The sequence below is a fragment of the Epinephelus moara genome, chromosome 13 (assembly GCF_006386435.1).
Source record: "Epinephelus moara isolate mb chromosome 13, YSFRI_EMoa_1.0, whole genome shotgun sequence".
In the NCBI taxonomy this organism is placed as follows: domain Eukaryota; kingdom Metazoa; phylum Chordata; class Actinopteri; order Perciformes; family Serranidae; genus Epinephelus; species Epinephelus moara.
In genome coordinates this window covers 18,726,119-18,744,336 of record NC_065518.1, presented here as the reverse complement: position 1 = coordinate 18,744,336, position 18,218 = coordinate 18,726,119, and the positions used below count along the sequence as shown (strand labels likewise).

The 18,218-nt window shown below is 40.8% G+C and overlaps 1 protein-coding gene across 1 annotated transcript in view; it reads left to right on the top strand.

Moving 5' to 3' along the window:
* The window catches only part of LOC126400092 (protocadherin-15-like), a 356,244-nt gene that overhangs the window by 119,301 nt on the left and 218,725 nt on the right, over positions 1–18,218 (top strand). Inside the window, exon 9 of the mRNA XM_050060553.1 lies at positions 6,679–6,849. Within this exon, the coding sequence (XP_049916510.1) occupies positions 6,679–6,849 (171 nt within the window). The remainder of the gene's footprint in view (positions 1–6,678; positions 6,850–18,218) is intronic.

Genomic DNA, 18,218 nt, shown 5'->3' with positions numbered 1-18,218 from the left:
GCTTGTTTGCTCTCTTACTGTACGTTCAGACCAGAAGCTTCCAAAGAGGCAAAGTCTTTCACGGACGCCCAAGAAGCACGACTGTCAAAAATATCTGTGGCAGCTTTGGTTGCTCTAGTCGCTCATCACGTGAATCATTGAATGTTCGATCGTGCTTGTCAATTTAAAGGAGCCACAAAGCGGACTACTGGCTTGAAAACAGCGTAGTTGCTGCTTGCTGTTGTCCAGTCAAAAAGCTCTTAGTTGGCCTACAGAAATTTATGTTTGGTCAATGAAAACAGAAGACATATATCATCCCATCCAACCTAAGCAAGGAAGACTTGCATGCTACGTCGCAACATTAGCCTGCAATTCTCTCCTCTATTACTAACATTACACACTTTAGAACTCACCAGACCAACCAACTACCTCCGCGACGCGTTCCCAAGCCTCATTCTTTTTATTTTGGTCTCTGTAACCAAACAGCGACACATTATAAAGGACTGAGTGGGCGCGAAGCAAGTAATAAACTTCTCGATATCCATTCTAGGACCAAGTGTGCTGTAGGAACCAAAGTTACATGGCTTGTTCTCTGGGACCCGTTTCATCTAAGCACATCAGCATTCCGATTGGTTTCCGCCGAACCGCGTCAGAGCTCATTACCATAACGTCTTGGACACCCAAGACACACAGCTGACGACCAGGTCGCCCAAGTTGCCCAAGTCGCCGGGCTCCCATTGAGAATGAATGACTTCGGCCGTTTTGGAAGCTCTGGTCGCTGTTGGTGTGAACGTACAGTTACAAGAATTGGATAAGGAGATCAGTACCACTGTCATGTCCATACAATAAATACAAAGCAACAAATGGTGACCAGTTACCTTAACTTAGCTTCAACACTGCAAGCAAAAGGAAACAGCATGCTAATCTGGCTGTATCAGCAGGTACGAAAATCTGTGTATATACAACTCACTAATTAATACAATGTTGGACCATCATAAAGGGGCAGGGCCTAGCAAAAAATCAATTCTACTACTTAAATGAATGTTAAAATTGTTGATCCTTTGATCCATCAGTAAATATGAAAGTGTAACTATGATTCTACTGGTTTGCAGTATCCTATGTCACTTTCCACCCAATCTTTGTTAAGCTCCATGACACTAAAATCAACTTTAACCTTAAGAGACATTACTTATTGGAGAAGGGGAATTAAAAATTGTTTCTCAAGCATCATATTCATCTAATTTATCTTTTATCTCCCATTTAAAACCATTTCCCTCTAATTCGTTATCCTCCCAGCGTTCATTAACAACACTTTAATTGGTATTTCCCATCCCCACATCCTTTAAGACGAGTCCAGTAAGCTAATGAAAGTTTGTCCCCTCTGAGCTCCGGTGGGATTTCTCCTCATTCTACCGGCACAGCATTACTTAGAGTTGACCTCATTGCACCGATGCTAAGATTCAAGGCAATGCACAGCTGTGACAGTGGTATTGATCTTCTTATCTAATTCTCAGCAATAAAGTGCGTATGAGTATTTCATGTATTTCATTGCCTTAAGTCCAAAAACAATCCAAACAATCACACCTCTCTGGAACAAAAAAGTTTATTTTTCTAATAGCTTCAGTGACAGACAATATGAAACAGTTTAAAGCCTGGGATGTGGGCAGAGTTTGAATAAGTGCAGAATAGAAATACAATGCTGGTGTTATTTACAGTTACTCTGGAGGCTGCTCTCTGCTGTCACTGTCTAGTTTACATTTCTCCAGTTATTTTGAAATGCGTGCAGTATATAATTAGATTCTCCATGGTGTCAATCGTTGCTTGAAATTAACGGCTGTCCTGGTTTTGAAAGATGCCCCATAAAAACATGGATGTTACAATGAAGTGTGCAAGGCACCATGTTTTTAAGGAGATTATGTCCTGGCGGAGACCTCCATTTCTTCCTTTCACTGCGAGATGATTGACAGTAAGGAGAGCGTGGCGTCGTGAAGAAACACTCACTTTAGGTTTAATTAAATTACATTAAAACAGGAACTTTAATAAAACTTGATTAAGGTTTCATGCTTCTTATCTGGGTAATTTGGCTAATTCTCACATTAGTGGAAGAAATCTATCCTGCCTTATATACAGACACCACCACATATACGGTGAAGCAGATAGGGATCTAAATAATTTGCACAAACTTAAAATAGAAGATGTTATCTTTAGAGTGTTTTTCATACGTTTCCTGTAGATTCGTTGATGTGGCTATTTTGTTCTGAGAGCTTTACAAGAAAAAAAATAAAATGTGTTTGTGTATATCTTAATCTTAATTATCTGGAAATAAAAACTGAAAGCACAGCAGTTATATCGACCATTCAGATGAATAGGCCTTTTAAGTGTTTCCTGTGAATTTGCTGAGCAGCTACCTTTGTGTGCAATTAGATGGCGGAGACTTCACCAAACCCAGATCAACAAGTAGACATTAGCACTGGAATTAGAAATGCCTGCACAAAAGACTGATTGCAAATTCATGCCTAAGCCGTAATAAAAGTTTGTGAAAAGCTTTACTTTCAGTGTCTGACGAGGACTGAGTGTTTCTAGTTGTACTGACATTTTACGTGCACCTCTCCAAAACCCAGCTTAAAGTCTTCTGAAGGTCTTTTTCTGAATAAAAACTAAACAGTGTGTAAGCACATCCATTTTTCATTTTGTATGCATCATTAATTTTGGTGTGGGTTTTTTCAAAAGCTTGAGACCTTTACAATACAAACATTTTTCAGTGGAATATGAATTCAGTTTAATACAAGATAGTAAAAGACAAGAGCTGGCTGTATTTTTTTAAGGTTGAATACCCCTGTTTTTAATACATGTCTTTCAAAAGTTAAAGCTCAAGGCTTACACAATACAAGAATTTGGCTACAGTGTATCACCAATATCAAGGCCTGAAACCTCTATGTGCCGACAATACCAATTAATTTACTGCGAATGTCAACAGTTACATCAGTACTGGGTAAGTGGTGATGTTTTTTAAGATATCATAGATACTTAAAACGAAAGTAGTGGTAAAATAAATGCCATTTTGCTTTGCTGTAGTATCACATTACACCAGTAAGAGGTGTAGGCATGAATGGAAGCAAATAAGACACGTAAGTATTTTAAATTTAACAACTAGTGAATACTTCAGGGTTCAAAGGGTTAAAATATGAAATTTCTTGATTTATAATTTCAGAGGCCAAAATTGGATATATTTTTGTCAGTGTTCTCATATTCAAAATTCCTCTCCAAAAAAGTTTTTAAAAAGTTTGTCCAAATTCAAAAACAAAAATTGAAGTTGAAAACATTTGTTGTTTGTTGTTCAAATACAAACATTCAAGTCAAAAAGTGTTATTTTTTTATTTTTATTTTTTATTGCGAAATTTGAATTTCTAGATCTGAATTTGTGAATATTGCAAAAATAATGCTACATTTAACTGCTTCAACTGGGTTCGTGTTTACCGTGCTCATGAGAAGTGACCATATGGACGTACCCTTGATGTGGTATTCAAGGCCACATCAGGGGTACATCACAAGTTCATGAGTTCCGTTTCAACGCAGAAAAAAGAAGAAAAAAAAAAAAAAGATTCAGTATATCCAAATTCAAAAACAAAAATTCAAGTTGAAAACATTTTTTGATAGAACATCAGTCAAAATTTAATTGGTTAAATTCAAATCCAAACATTCAAGTATTTTTTTTTTTTTTTTTAATTTTGAAATTTGAATTTCCAGATCTGAATTTGTGAATATTGCAAAATAGTGCTACATTTAACTGGTTCAACTGGGGTTGTGTTTACCATGTTCATGAGAAGTGACCATATGAACGTACCCTTGATGTGGTATTCAAGGCCATGAGGTCATGTATTCCATTTGAATGCAGAAAAAAAAATTGTCAAGAAAAGTCTGTTCAGTTTAGAATAAATATATTTACATACATGGTTTGTCAAAGTAAACTATTTCAGTGTATGAATTCAGTGGTATTTGAATTTCAATATAATGTATCTAGTGGTTGTTCCAATTAAAACACTTGTATCTCATATTGCTTCCAAAGGCATTGTGTTGAATGCATAGGGTATTAATGAGATTGGGCTGCTGCTGGACACCTGTAATGGTCTGTGCAAGACAAAATGGATGTCCTGTTGCCATTGCTCAGGGAGAAGATTATCCCTCCCTGGCGTTAGATAATAGATTTAAAGATAGATCGAATCAACACTCAGTAACAAATTGGTAAGTGATGATGAATAGTGCAACATGAAGTGTGATAACTGGAGCTAAACTAAGCTAACTAAACGAACTGTGGCTCATTGCAGTCAGGAGCAATCTTGAGGTTTTGTACGTTAATGTTACGTTACCTGTACGGAACGACTCTTCAAATGGTTGTTACCCACTATCGGGCAATTTGTTTCTTCAAAGGTAATCATCTTTGCCCGGGGTGAAACTGGGGTATTAATTCCGTTTTCCTGCCGTCCACTATGCTTGTTTTCATAAAGTAACATGGCATACAGCTTGTACAGTTGAAAGGGTGGACACAGTCTGTAGAAATACTGTCTTTAATAGGTGGTTTCGCCCCGGGCCAAGATGCTCTCATCCCTGGCTGACAGTAAACACCTGTGAGATCATGAAAATATATTTGAAGATGCAAATATAAGAGCGCCGAGGCCACAGAGGGGAGTAGGGAGAGCAGAGCTGCAATAACGATGCTAACACTGGGAGCAAAGCAGTATTTCACACATGCTACAAACAATTCCACGACAGAAGTCAGGAACTTTCTTTGGGTGTTACACCAGGTTTACTGGCGGTAGTGAAATGTAAAAGATTCCCTGGGCTAACTAAATAGGCCTTTATCACTGCAGATATTGTGACATGTTACAGTGGGAAAAGCACCGGAATAAATAATGAAATTAACAATGACTGAATTCAATACAAAACTGCATTGTATACACATACAAACATACACTACAAATACCCAGATACAGATATTTCTCTCACCATCTCCCACCCACACCCCCTGTGCTCCACTGTTGCACAAGACAAATTAGAATTGGATACTCTGACCTTGAATAGTTACAAAGAGCTATCATGTGTCGTTAGTAACACCAGCGCTCCTACTATGCCAGGTCAGAATATCTGCTGCGAAAAAGGTCTTTTGGCATGACAGTATTTGATTCACCTGAGCAGGTGTAAATCTGCTACATTTAAACTGCAGGACTCACTCATTATGAAGATGATTAAGGTGTGCTGGAGATTGCACCAACTTTTCTGACAACTCACTTTAGCCCTATTTCCACCAAACACTTTCGGTATGGTACCCTTGGAACCAAAAGTAACCCTTCAGACATGGTACCTAGACCCTAGTGTTTCCACTGCAAATAGTACACTTAAATGTGGGCGGAGTTCTTGTCACTTACTGCTCCGTCAAGCACCCGCTGTATTTAGTATTTAGTTCTTCTAAGGCACTCAGGGGTTTGGTGTTGCCATCGCCCACAGGAACAACGATCCACAACGCTTTTTTTTTTTTTTTTCTCCAAGTGAGGATTAGAATATATTCTGCCACATATCCCGGTCAAAATTAATATATATAAAGCCTGAGCAGAGTGACCGTCTGCTATTGACCAATCAACAGACTGCAGTGTTCACAGCTCCACCTTTTAGCACCAGATCTGTGCTAGGTACCCCAACAGAGGGGGGACCAAAAATGGGGACACTACAGAACGGTTCCATTGGTACCATCCACAACTTTTTACAATGGAAACAGAAAAAAAGCATATCGAACTGAACTGTACTGTACTGCTTAGTGGAAACGAGGCTATATTTGCATTGGGTGCAAGAAAAAGTACTTTATTTGCCCTGCACATTTCTCCTTCAACGAATCCAGAGTTGTGGAGTGTTATTTTTGTAATATATAATTTTTATCTAGTTTTAATTATGGCTATTCACTGAGTAGCCACAGACAGTAGTGGGAGTGGTGTGATTGTGAATGAAAGCATCATCTTCTTAGTAATAATTCAAATGCTTCTTTTATCCATCGCTAATATGTTTACTTGTTTACTTTACTTGCACTACTACTAGCTCTTCGCTGCACGTCTGTAATCTAATTTATGTACTTAAATGAAGCCTGGAAGGTGTTAAACATTATTTGCTACATTTAGTTCTTTCAATTTCTTTAACCACTTACTGAAATGCTATAGATGTGCGTGGGAACAATGCAGTGTGCTGTTTTACTCCTTATTAAAACTTTATCTTGCTCATGCCAGTTTTTTAAAGCTTTTATTGAATGCAATTTAACAAATTTCTCAATAATTGATTATGATGAAGGAACATGTGTAAAATGTGTTTAGTTCACCAGCTTTCATAAAACCTGAGTTTCTCTTTATTATGCCTGTGCAGTCTGTGAGGGGCTGAGCTGTGTTGAACCAGTCTTAAACACATTAGAAGTCTGTTTATCTGCCCTTGATGAGGTATAAATTGACATGAAGACGTTAAGTCAAGTAGACACCAGCCTTTGAAGGCACTGAGAGTTCCCCGCAGCTTCGTTGATTTGATTTTCTGAGAATATTCAGCAGGACGACGTTGTGGTCACTTTCTATTCAGGACATGAAGATAAAGATATGCAAATATCCAAAGAAGAAAGTGCAATATCATCCAGAAATAAAATGAAAGCTCCCTTTCTCTCTCTGTGTCTAGGACCGAGCCCCCTATCCCAGCGAGCGCCGTACGGCCACCACCACTCTGACTGTGGACGTACTGGATGGTGACGACTTGGGTCCCATGTTTTTGCCATGTACGCTTGTGGGAAACACCCGTGACTGTAGTCCCATCACGTACCGGGCTAATGTACTGGAGCTGACAGAGCCGGTAAGTGTGTGCCTGTTGTGTACATATGTTATATTCTGTATTGTATTTGTGTGTGTTGTGCAGAGCCTCAAGGCATGTTTCTATTCCTGTCAGTGTCATCATGTGCAATGCTGCGTTACCTATTGCCATTAAGAGAAAGCGTTCTGACAAATTGTGCTGTAAATTTCTGTATGAACCAGGCTATCATTACAAATTTGATTCTGCTTATCGAATTCAACAGTGATGAGAAGAGTTCTTTTTCCTTTCTTGATAAGAATAAATTTCTTCTTTGTTCGAAGGAACGATCAACAAAAACAGTCACAAATCAAAGTTATTAAAGTAAATAATTTCTTTTAAATCAACTTTAAATCCCCCACAGTGATCAGCTCGGCCAGTTTCAGATCCTTCTGAAGATTATTCCAGGACGAAGGGCGGGATATTCAAAAGCTTTTTTGCCGAGTTCTGTTCTCACCCTCAGAACCAGCATTTGAAGAATATTATGAGAGTGAAGGTCATATTGATTTTGGTTTCTGCACATGGATGTAGACAGATAAGAAGGAACCAGGCCAAGGATAGATTAATATATAAAAACCAACGAATGCGAGAGCCTGCAGACATACAAAGACAGAGTACAGTGGTCGATGCAATTTCCGCAACCGGTAAAAAAGCGCAAAGCACTATGGTACCCAATGTCTAACTTCTTGAGACACTGGTCAGGGGCATTCATGAAAAGCAAATCACCATAATCCAGCAGAGGTAAAAAAGTTGCAGATATCAAGTGTCTCCTTGCTTGATGGGAGAAATTGGATTTATTTGTAAAAAAGAAGCCCAATTTAACCTTCAGCATGGACACAAGGTTTTCAATATGTGCTTTGAAAGACAAGTTCTGATCAGTGATGATACCTAAATACTTGAATGTTGTAACCATTCATTCATCAATCCCTTGAGTAGTTAAGATCCTTGGAAGATCAGATGTTAAGCCTTTGCCATTTGAAAATAGCATGAATTAAAAATGAAATTAAATAAATAAAATATAATTTGGGCGGCACGGTGGTGTAGTAGTTGGCACTGTCTCTCTGAAGAAGTGACAGATTTGGTGTGAGGAATCAAGTCTCTTAAATACATGCAGTGTGGAGAGTGACCCAAGTGTTCTCTGCCAGCCTTCAGAATGTACAGACTTTTATACTGTACTGAAGCTCTGACCCCAGGTTGCACCTAATAGCTGCATTTGTTAAGGAGATTGCCCCCCATAAAACAGATTCACCAATGCAGGAAACTTTCCCCCGAAACAGATAGAAATACATGCCTCCAAGATATTGGGAATTACCCTCAATATAGAATCCTAAATAGTAGTTAGCCAAAGTACCGAGCACGGTCCATCAGCCAAGCCAACTTTCTCAATTTACAGCTAAACAGTACACGAAAATATGTTTCTGAAGACATTTGAGGCAAGAAATAGACAACGCAATAACAGAATCTTGATCCATATTTCATCAGCACTACCTAGTTTGACAGTTTGACAGAAGGTTAAACAACTGTGCAAGAGTCTTCTCTGCCATGATTGGTCATTTTCGTTCACATGCAGTAGGGCCAGTGAAAGTGCTACAATGCAGTTAAGTAGGCAAAGAAGTATGTTTTTTTTCACGGATAATCTCAGAAAGACAGTTTCAGGAAAGATAAATGTTTTTATAAAAGTTACCATCTACAGCTTTAACAGCTGTATCTGGGGCGTCCTTGTTACTGGGAGACAGCAACACATCGAACATGGTGCACTGCATTTTGCCATGTTTTTGTCTTTTGTAGTGAAGATAAGCCAAACTCTGAAGGAGTTGGTCAGCTGTGGTCCAGGATCCAAACAGATGTCTCTTCTCACATGCTTTGTTGACTGCATAACAAATAACGTGATATTAGATCAGGTAACAGGTCCAGGCAGATGAGTGCAACTTTTATGGACTGTAAAGTGTTTACTGTGGTTTACTGAAATGAACAAAAGGTAGGAATCCATCAGCAGAATCGAAAGGCACGTCTTAGTTCTTGGAAATTTAACTTGATACCCAACCCTTGTATGAACTACTGTTTTTTTTCTAATAAAAGTGAGTCTGCAACACATTTATGCTTACACAGCTGTGTATATATATCATTTTGCATTTGTATCTTGAGCATTTAGCTGATGCTCTTATCCAGAGTGACTTACAATGCCACTTTGTAAATGAGACAAAGTTGCTGCAGGCAAAATCCTCAACTCTGACAAGTCAGCAGAGCATTCATCCCTCACCACACACAGGCACACACACCCTTGATGGTGACAAGCTAGCAGTGCGTTCATGCCTTAACACCCGCCCATCCTCCCATCCTCCCACACACACACACACACACACACACACACACACACACACACACATCAGTAGCAGTGTCAAGCCAGTTGAGCAGTCATGCCTAACTGGACATTGTCTACTTCATCTCTTTGTTTATACTGAGATCTTTGTCACACGTGTGCTCACGTATGCTCACTTTACCCCAGACACACTGCAGGAACTCTTTCTCTGCTTCCATACCTCTTCTTATCTCCTCTCACTCACACATACACCGTCTCTCACACACACACACACACAGTTTTCTCCAAGCCAAGAGAGACACAGCGAGGATCAACAGGAGTAAATCAACTTTACACCTCATGGTTTTGAGAAGGAGCAAGTGCACGCAGACAAGGACGGGGTTTACGATGGAGAGGTAGTGAGGGGGGATGATGTGGAGGGTGGCATCAAACAGAGGAGGAGAGAGAGGCAAAGGCAGACACACAGAAAAGTTATGCTGGGAAAACACTTGAGGGGTTTAAAAATCTGAAGCGACGTATAAAACATGACGCATCAAACACAAAGATTGTTTCGCACTTGTCAATTTGCTCCCAATACACAGCTGCTGCTGACTCCAGATGCTTCACTCATTCCAGTATTTGTAATCGCACAACATCACAGCGGTAAAGGAAAATGGGATCATTCAGACAGACTGAGGTTGCTTTGCTTTTCCTTTCTATTGGTGATATTCACTCTCTGAAAAAAACTTTAATCCCTGTTCACTGCAGGATTTGAGACCTTTTGCAGATGTCAGATTTAAGCTCATATTTAGAGAACACAGATATTTTGATGTGTCATAACAGGAAAGGCATACATTTGTTTGATTAAACTAATGATGGCTGCATCCCTCAGGGAGTCTTGTGGGGGATACTGCGGGATTGAAGGGTACCAGTGTTGCTGCGACCAGCCATCCGGTCCCTGTATGACCAAAGTGAGAGCTGCATCCGGGTGTTGGCCTCTGCCAGGGTTGTCCCTTGTCATAGATCCTGTTTGTGATATACATGGACAGGATCTCAAGGCATAGATGGTGGGAGGAAGGGGTCCGGTTTGGGAACCTCAGAATTGCGTCTCTACTTTTTGCAGATGGTGTGGTTCTGTTGGCTTCATCACACCGTGACCTCCAGCATGCACTGGGGCAGTTTGCAGCCAAGTGTGAAGCGGTCAGGATGAGAGTCAGCACCTCCAAATCTGAGGCCATTGTTCTCTGCCAGAAAACAGTGACTGCACCCTGTGGGTTAGGATAGAGTTACTGCCTCAAGTATCTCTGGGTCTTGTTCAGGAGTGAGGGTAGAATGTAGCGTGAGATGGACCAGGGGTTTGTTGCGGCATCTGCAGTGATGTGGACATTGGGCTGGACTGTCGTGGTGAAGAGGGAGCTGAGCCGGAAGGTGAAGCTTTTGATTTACTGGTCCATCTACGTCCCAACCCTCACCCATGGTCATGAGCTCTGGGTAGTGACCGAAAGGACGAGATCACGGGTACAAGCGTGAGGTGGCTGGGCTCAGCCTTAGAGATAGGGTGAGGAGCTCGGACATCTGGAGGGAGCTTGGAGTAGAGCCGCTGCTTCTTTGCGTCGAAATTGTCCAGTTGAGGTGGTTCGGGATCAGGATGCCTCCTGGGTGCTTTCCATTAGAGGTGTTCCGGGCACATCTGATTGATAGGAGGCCCCAGGGTAGACCCAGAACACACTGGTGGCATTACATATCTCATCTAGCCTGGGAACACCTTGGGGTCCCCCAGGAGGAGTTGGAAAGCGTTGCTAGGGAGAGGGACATTTGGGGTGCTTTGCTTGGCCTGCTGGCCCCGCAACCCTGCCCTGGATAAGCGGATGAAGATGGATAGATGAATGGATAGATGGATCCCATGCAGTTTTGCCAGTTCCAGGGCCCTTGTATTGCATGTGCCGGCTCACTGGCTTGGCTTAGTTAGTCATTGTTAACAGAGCTATCATTTACGTTTTAAGGTAAACCTGTGCATCTCCTGCAAGTCAAAATATCTGCGGTGCCAATTATGAACCCTAACACACAACAAGACCATGTAATGGGTTTAAACTCTTATGTGAAAAGATTTTACATCTCTTGAAACTCAGCAAAGCAGCAACATTTGTCCTCTCCATCTCCATGATTGGTATTGCAATCCAGCCAGTGCTTAGGGCGTTATGAAATCCTTTTTAATATTTTCCCAGATTCCATTTGATTATTTCCCTAAATTCTGTGATTTTCTTTAATTTTTCTTAATTCTGTGTTTTACAATTTAAGCACGTTTCGTCATTAGAAAGTGTCTAATCGTGGTGGCTGAATAAAATTTCAACAATTCAGTAAAACAAATAATCAAACTATAATGAATATTGATGATTCATGTTGTGACACACAACATTGCACCATTTTTCTATCCCATAAATGCTTCAATACAGTTATAAAACAAAGCATTACATCCTTTTGTAAAATAAAGTGCTTCACATCAGTTAAGAAATAAATACATTTAGCTGTTGGTGTTGAATTCCTCAGTTTTTTGGATGACTGAGCATCTCAGAGGGCCTCTTGCATGACTGCAGGGTCCAGCAATAACTTTCACTGTCAGATTTTTTTCCAGCAACCCAACATCAAAGAATAAAGTAATTTCCCTCACAATTTAGTGTGATGTCTTAATATGTATTGGATGCAGGTAACATGATTTATTATATCTGTGAATACAATCTAATTAATCTTATATTACGCTGTGTTAACACCTTATTTTGGAAAACTGACGTAGTCAAATGTGTATCCTGGTCTGTTTAAATGCATTTACAGGTCAGAATACATGGGGGGGATCCAACTTAAGCAGCAGCTCGTTTGACCGTATAGAGTGACGTCTAGCTTGATGCAGAAACATTAGACAGTGGCTCTGAATGATCCAAGAAGCACAGGAGGTTCTGAACTAGCTTGGATGACAGACAAACGGACTGTAGTCAAGCTAGCCACCACTTGCATCTTTGTGGTCAAACCGGCCTACACTAACAGAGCAAAGTCTCAGGTGACCCGATGTTCCCCCAGTTATGGCGGCCCTGCTGGTGTGTGGAGCACCTGAACACTGCCCACAGAAAAACACCAACACAGAGTCAAACATAGCAGCATAGTTTTTTTTCCCATTTTGTTCAGCTTAGGCACCACAAACAATGCTTATAATGATGGGGAAAACCACTCAGCAGCAACTCTTTCCAGCTCCTCCTGGGAGACCCCAAGGCGTTCCCAGGCCAGATGACATATGTAATCCCTCTAGCTTGTTCTGGGTCTGCCCCAGAGCCTCCTACCAGTGGGACGGGCCTGGAACACCTCACCGCGCACAGGAGGCATCCTGATCAGATTCCCGAACCACCTCAACTGACCCCTTTCGATGCGAAGGAGCAGTGGCTCTACTCCAAGCTCCATCCGGATGTCCGAGCTCCTTACCCTATCTCTAAGGCTGAGCCCAGCCACCCCACGGAGGAAACTCATTTTGGCTGCTTGTATCTGTGACCTCATTCTTTCGGTCATTACCCAGAGCTCATGACCATAGGTGAGGGTTGGGACGTAGATGGATCAGTAAATCAAAAGCTTCGCCTTCCGGCTCAGCTCCCTCTTCGCCAAAACAGTCCAGTGCTTCAGCTGGCGAACCACTTAATAAATTACCAAAGTATTTTTTTCGCTGGTGAGCTCAGCAAATCCAGCAGCCACTTGCATATTTTACCAGCATTTGGCTGATGGCTGGTGCTAATTTTCCACCCTGCCCCTAACCCTTTTTGACACCTCTACTGCCAGTGCAGTGGTCTTATTGAAATGAGTCTGCATTAGTTGTTCAGCACACGGGAGATCTAGAGACGGTAGCAGCAGTTTGATTGGTATTAAAAGTCAAAGAACTAGAGAGCTAGCATAAGCAGCAATATTAACCATAGCTCAACTGATGAGAAAGAGAACCACATACGTATAGACCAAGGGGCTGCTAATTGTGAGACGCACTGCAGAAACACTAAAGCTTTCTCTTAAACAATCATATACTTAATTTATATTAGGTCATTTAAATTAATGTGTGTTTATGCCAACAGCATGATCTCTCCCATTAGGTCCGCCTGAATGCACCTCTATCTTTTCAAAGCAGCTGTCTCTCAGGGGCCCTACTGGATTGATTAAGACTAGACTTTGAAGCCATCTGACATGAGTACTCTGATACATTCTGCTTGAACGAACTCCAGATTTAATGAATGTAGTTTACGCTCAGGGTTCAAACTGTTGATGAAGGGAAAAGAGGAGGCCAGGGGACAGAGGAGGACGAGAGGATGGACGAATAGATAGAAATTGGAGATGTGATGAGAGAGGTGGAAAGAGCAGCATACAGTTGCTGTTGCTGGGGTATACGAAAGATAGCGAGGTGAAGTGAGGAGAGGAATGAACGAAGTGGAGAGTCAAGGCACTATAATAGTTTGAGTCCTAATCAGACTGATAAGATATGACAACCTCAGAGCCTCAGAGCCAACATAACTATTCTCTCTCTCACACGTACACACCAAGATGCTGGTCATTTAAGCTGAGGAGTTGGCTGTCAGGCCATGTTCACACATGCACTTCAAAAACATTGCTGCCTCTGCAACTCAGAAATTTATGGCTGTAAGGGAAAGAAATAGATTATTGAACACTACAGTAAACAACTCTCCACAGACCTGACCAATCATTTAGTTTGTCAGTATGTCAGACAGGTTTGATTGGCTACAGGTTACATACAGATGAACAAAGCATCAAAGACTACAGCACTGAATGCTATAACTTTATTTTTTAGCTGCTTTCAACACGGACTACAGCTTTGCAGCACTGCGGTGCACTGCATTGTGGAACTGTCATTTTTTTATGTGATAGGGGAGTGCTGTGTCTCTGTTGCACCACGAATAGCATCTTGCCATGCGCTCCTGTATAGCTCAAGGGTTGACACAACACCTCACCTGACCACTAGACGCCTCTCTGGGGTTTTTCCCTCCTCTATTGATCACTGCTGCTCTCGGGATCAGCCACCTGCCTGCACAGCTGCTGCTCATTTGCTCATTAGTTCCCCAGTATATAAAAAAGGCCGCCCCCCCCCCACATACACATTTGCCAGGTGGTGCTGCTCGGGTGTTGTAGCATCTGAGGCATTCGTGTCTGCTGGATACTTGTTGCTGATCTTCTGCCTGCTGATCCTGCAGTTTGCTTTTCTGATTATGTTTACCTGCATGTTTCTGACAGTAAGCCTTTAAAACCCAGGGAGGAAAGACATTTTTAACATCTCCTGCCCAGCCTGTTGTGTTTGCTGGTGAGGGGGTTCACATTAAAGTAAGTTTAGATTCATCAGATGTTGTGTGAAGTGGTCATAAAACTCAGTCTGAGCTGTCTGAGAAGTCATTTTCTTGACTTGATGTTCCAAGAAAAATCAAACATATTTCATATTGTCGTGAGTTTTTAGACTTGGCTCATGCAAACAGTGAAGTTCAAAGATGTAAACGTTGTCACCAACCAATAGCTGCGCTCTCCAGCCCTAAACAGGAGGCAGCAAATCAGGTAAACGGTACACATGGAGGGGACTCTGGGGAGGCACAAGAATGTGAACAAGTCTCTGTTTTCTTGGGCTGTAGCAAAGGAGGAGAAACTGGTGGAGTTATGCAGGATTTATACTTATGCGCTAAATCAAAGCTGTACCTACGGCAAAGGCTCTGCGACAAAGAGCCTAAGCTGTACCCTACGCAGTGACGTGAACCTCCCCACAAATGTACCTACACATCTCGGAAATGCAGACCTCCTGTCTGTTTTTGTAAGCTGAAACCATTTCCCTCAGTGGAAACGAAGCTTTTATTTACTTTAATTTCGCAGATAAGAAACAATAAATTGTGAAGACAATAAAGCCTCCGCAAAATAGCAATTTTAAGTCTTGTGTGTGATTTATCCTGGCTTCATATGAGCAAAGGAAATCTCCACTTGTCGCTAGGCTAATCTATACAATGTAAAATGCCATAGGCTTGTGCTAATAATGTTAGCATGTTACATTTGATTGGAAAACATGTTCAGTATGAGACAGTTGTTTTGTTGGTGAACCTAGTGAGTTGTAATGGAGATGAACTTTGTAATGTTACCTTTGTTAAATGTTGCTGTTGGCCTTGGCTTTATATGAGTAGAGGAAAAGTCAGCTAGCCGCTAGGCTAATTTATACAATGTAAAATGCCATAGGCTTGTGCTAATAATGTTAGCACAACGCTTGTATTTGCAGGGAAAATGTGTCCAGATAAAGACAAATGCTTTGTCTGTGAATGCTATGAGTTATAGTGAAGTCGATTTGTGTACTTGTGTTTGAAATTATCTCAATTACATCATGTTTAATGTGTGTTTTGGAGGTCTAACTGCAGAGTGACACAGACAAACAAACGCACAACTATTAATCCCCCTTTACCAAATAGTGACCCTGCAAGATCTACAGTCTTTTGAAAAATCTTTGTAAGCGACTGAGGTTCACATTATCTTCAGATGTGAGAGGGTGTCAGACTTTGGTCTTTTAAAAGTCTTTTCAAAGTCTTGTAGTGTATTGCAGACATTACTCGCTCTAGTAACTCCAGTCTCTCAAAGCCAGCAAAAAAGAGAAGCAGTGTTGAATAAAAAACAAAACAGAAAACAACAGCAGATCAGTAAAGTACTGTATCGTTTGTGTTAGACTTGAAATAACTAGTTGATTAATCAATTGATCAGTCAATAGAAATTGGCATCAATTTTCATAATTAACTAAACAATCATTGTTTTTAAAAGCTAAAATACCCCAAAATGTCTGGTTGCAGCTTATCAAATGTGAATCTTTGCTTTTTATCTTGTCTTTCCTGCAAACTTAGAAGCTTTGGGTTTAACTGTTAGTTGGACAAAATGTGCCACTAGAATGTAAAAACTTGGGCTTTGGGAATGTCATGGATCAAGCCATCAAAGCATAAAAACACAGGTTTAAAGTTCAAAAAAGGTGGGTTTATTTTCCCAAAAAGTAAATTTTAGAAATCAAATGACTTAAGATAACTGACTTAGAGTTATAGGGCCCTTAAAAGAGGTCAGCAAAACATAACTCTACTGAAAAATAAGGCTAGTAATACTAGACATTAACTCAACAAACAGAACTAACAGAATGAGACAATGGGGCAACATATATGATGGCTGATTCGACCAAATTAAACACAAAGGGGACAGCTTGCATAGACAATAACTAAAACTAACACAAAGATGGTTTGTTTTAGGAGTTGCGGTTCCGTGCAAGTTTGGTAGAGCCAGAAAAAACAAATGCATGAGGATACATTTTTTTCATTTATTTTAAACAAACAGACAGACAGACAGACAGACAGACAAAATCCTTTTGCTGGGGACTGAGGTAACATTTTACCCAAAGGCAATTTTGATAAACTATTTTTATCATAGAAATAAGGAACATTTTAAACACTTATGTATTACACTGTATGATTGCTGAACAAACACTTTCCCAAAAGGCAACAGGTCACAACAGGCTATAAAATTGAAAACCATCTCTTATTCTATGAAATTTAGAACACTAAATAAATAGTATAGTGTAGATGACCTGACATGACTTCAGCCAGATGGCCTGATATGACTGACCAAATTTTGTTATGTAAGGAGAAGCAATTGCTCCCAGAACTCGTTATCGGAATAACAGGAAACAGTAGCTTAAGTGACAGGAAACACCTTGTAATGTGTATTGGAAAGCTTGTAGGTGTCAATGGATACTGCTTGTTTGTCATGACGAACAAAGTCTTTTACTTTATGCAAGTAAACCCTCAAATGTCCAAACCCTTTGAGTTTGAATGATGCTGCGCTTTAGCCAATCACAATGGAGGGGACGTGGCCGAGACGTGCAGGTGTCCCCAGGAAATGTGTACCTACAGAAACAGCAAGCTCTGCGTCCATAGCGACCGCTCCACCCAAAACGCCGTCTCGTCACTGTGAAAAAAAAAACTTTTTCCAGCGGATGTCTGAGTTACAACATGATTGAGCTAACTGGAGTAGTTTCATGTCGTATCCGACAACGGGAGGCTTTTAACAGTCTGGTACGTCCTGATGTTAGCTTTGCTAACTGTCCCTGTCAGCTGCAGCCACTGATGCTTTCTAGACATCGTGATTTCCCATAACTGAATAAATACCACACATAGCAACACAAAACTGCTTTGCTAGCTCAATCATGTTGTAACTAAGATATAAGAAAAAATATTTTATTCATGGACCGTTTATTGAGTTATTACCTTATTTTTATACAGTCTATGGTTATTACAGACACCGCTAATGGCTAACGTTAACAGCTAACGGTTAGCCCAGCTAATCTTCGATAACCATGTTATTAATTACAAAACATGCACACAGAAATAGTAATGTTTGTTCAATCATTGTGTTTATAGACTTCACAAACATCAGATTAGTCTACACGGTGATATAGTGACGAGCACATCAGGCCAGTCTGAGCTGCTCTGCACTGGCATCCTGTTACAATTAGAATTGATTTTAAGCTCCTCCTCCTTGTTTACAAAGCCCGACAAGCTACATCACTAACTCTCTTGTGAACTATTTGCCTCCGAGAACACTGCGATCATCTGCTGCTGGTTTATTGGAGGCTCCCAGCAACAGGCGTAAGAAGATCGGGGATGCAGCCTTTGTCAATTACGCCACAAAGCTATGGAACACACTACCTATAGATATCAGGGAAGCTAGCTCCCTAAATATTTTTAAAAGAAAGCTAAAAATATATCTGTTCACTTTAGCCTTTAACTTGCTCTGACTTTCCTGATACAGGTCTGAAACTCTTTTTATGCTTCACGCCGCTGCAACTCTTTTAAAATCTTACTTGGTTTTATGACTTATAGTTTTACAACCCTATGATTTTATGAATCAGTTAATCCATTTTTTTTTTTAAGATATCGGGCATTTTTAAGCCTTTGATCGATAGGACAGATGAGCGTGAAGGGGAGTGAGAGAGAGAGAGGGAGTAACATGCAGCAAAGGGCCACAGGCTGGAGTCGAACCCGGG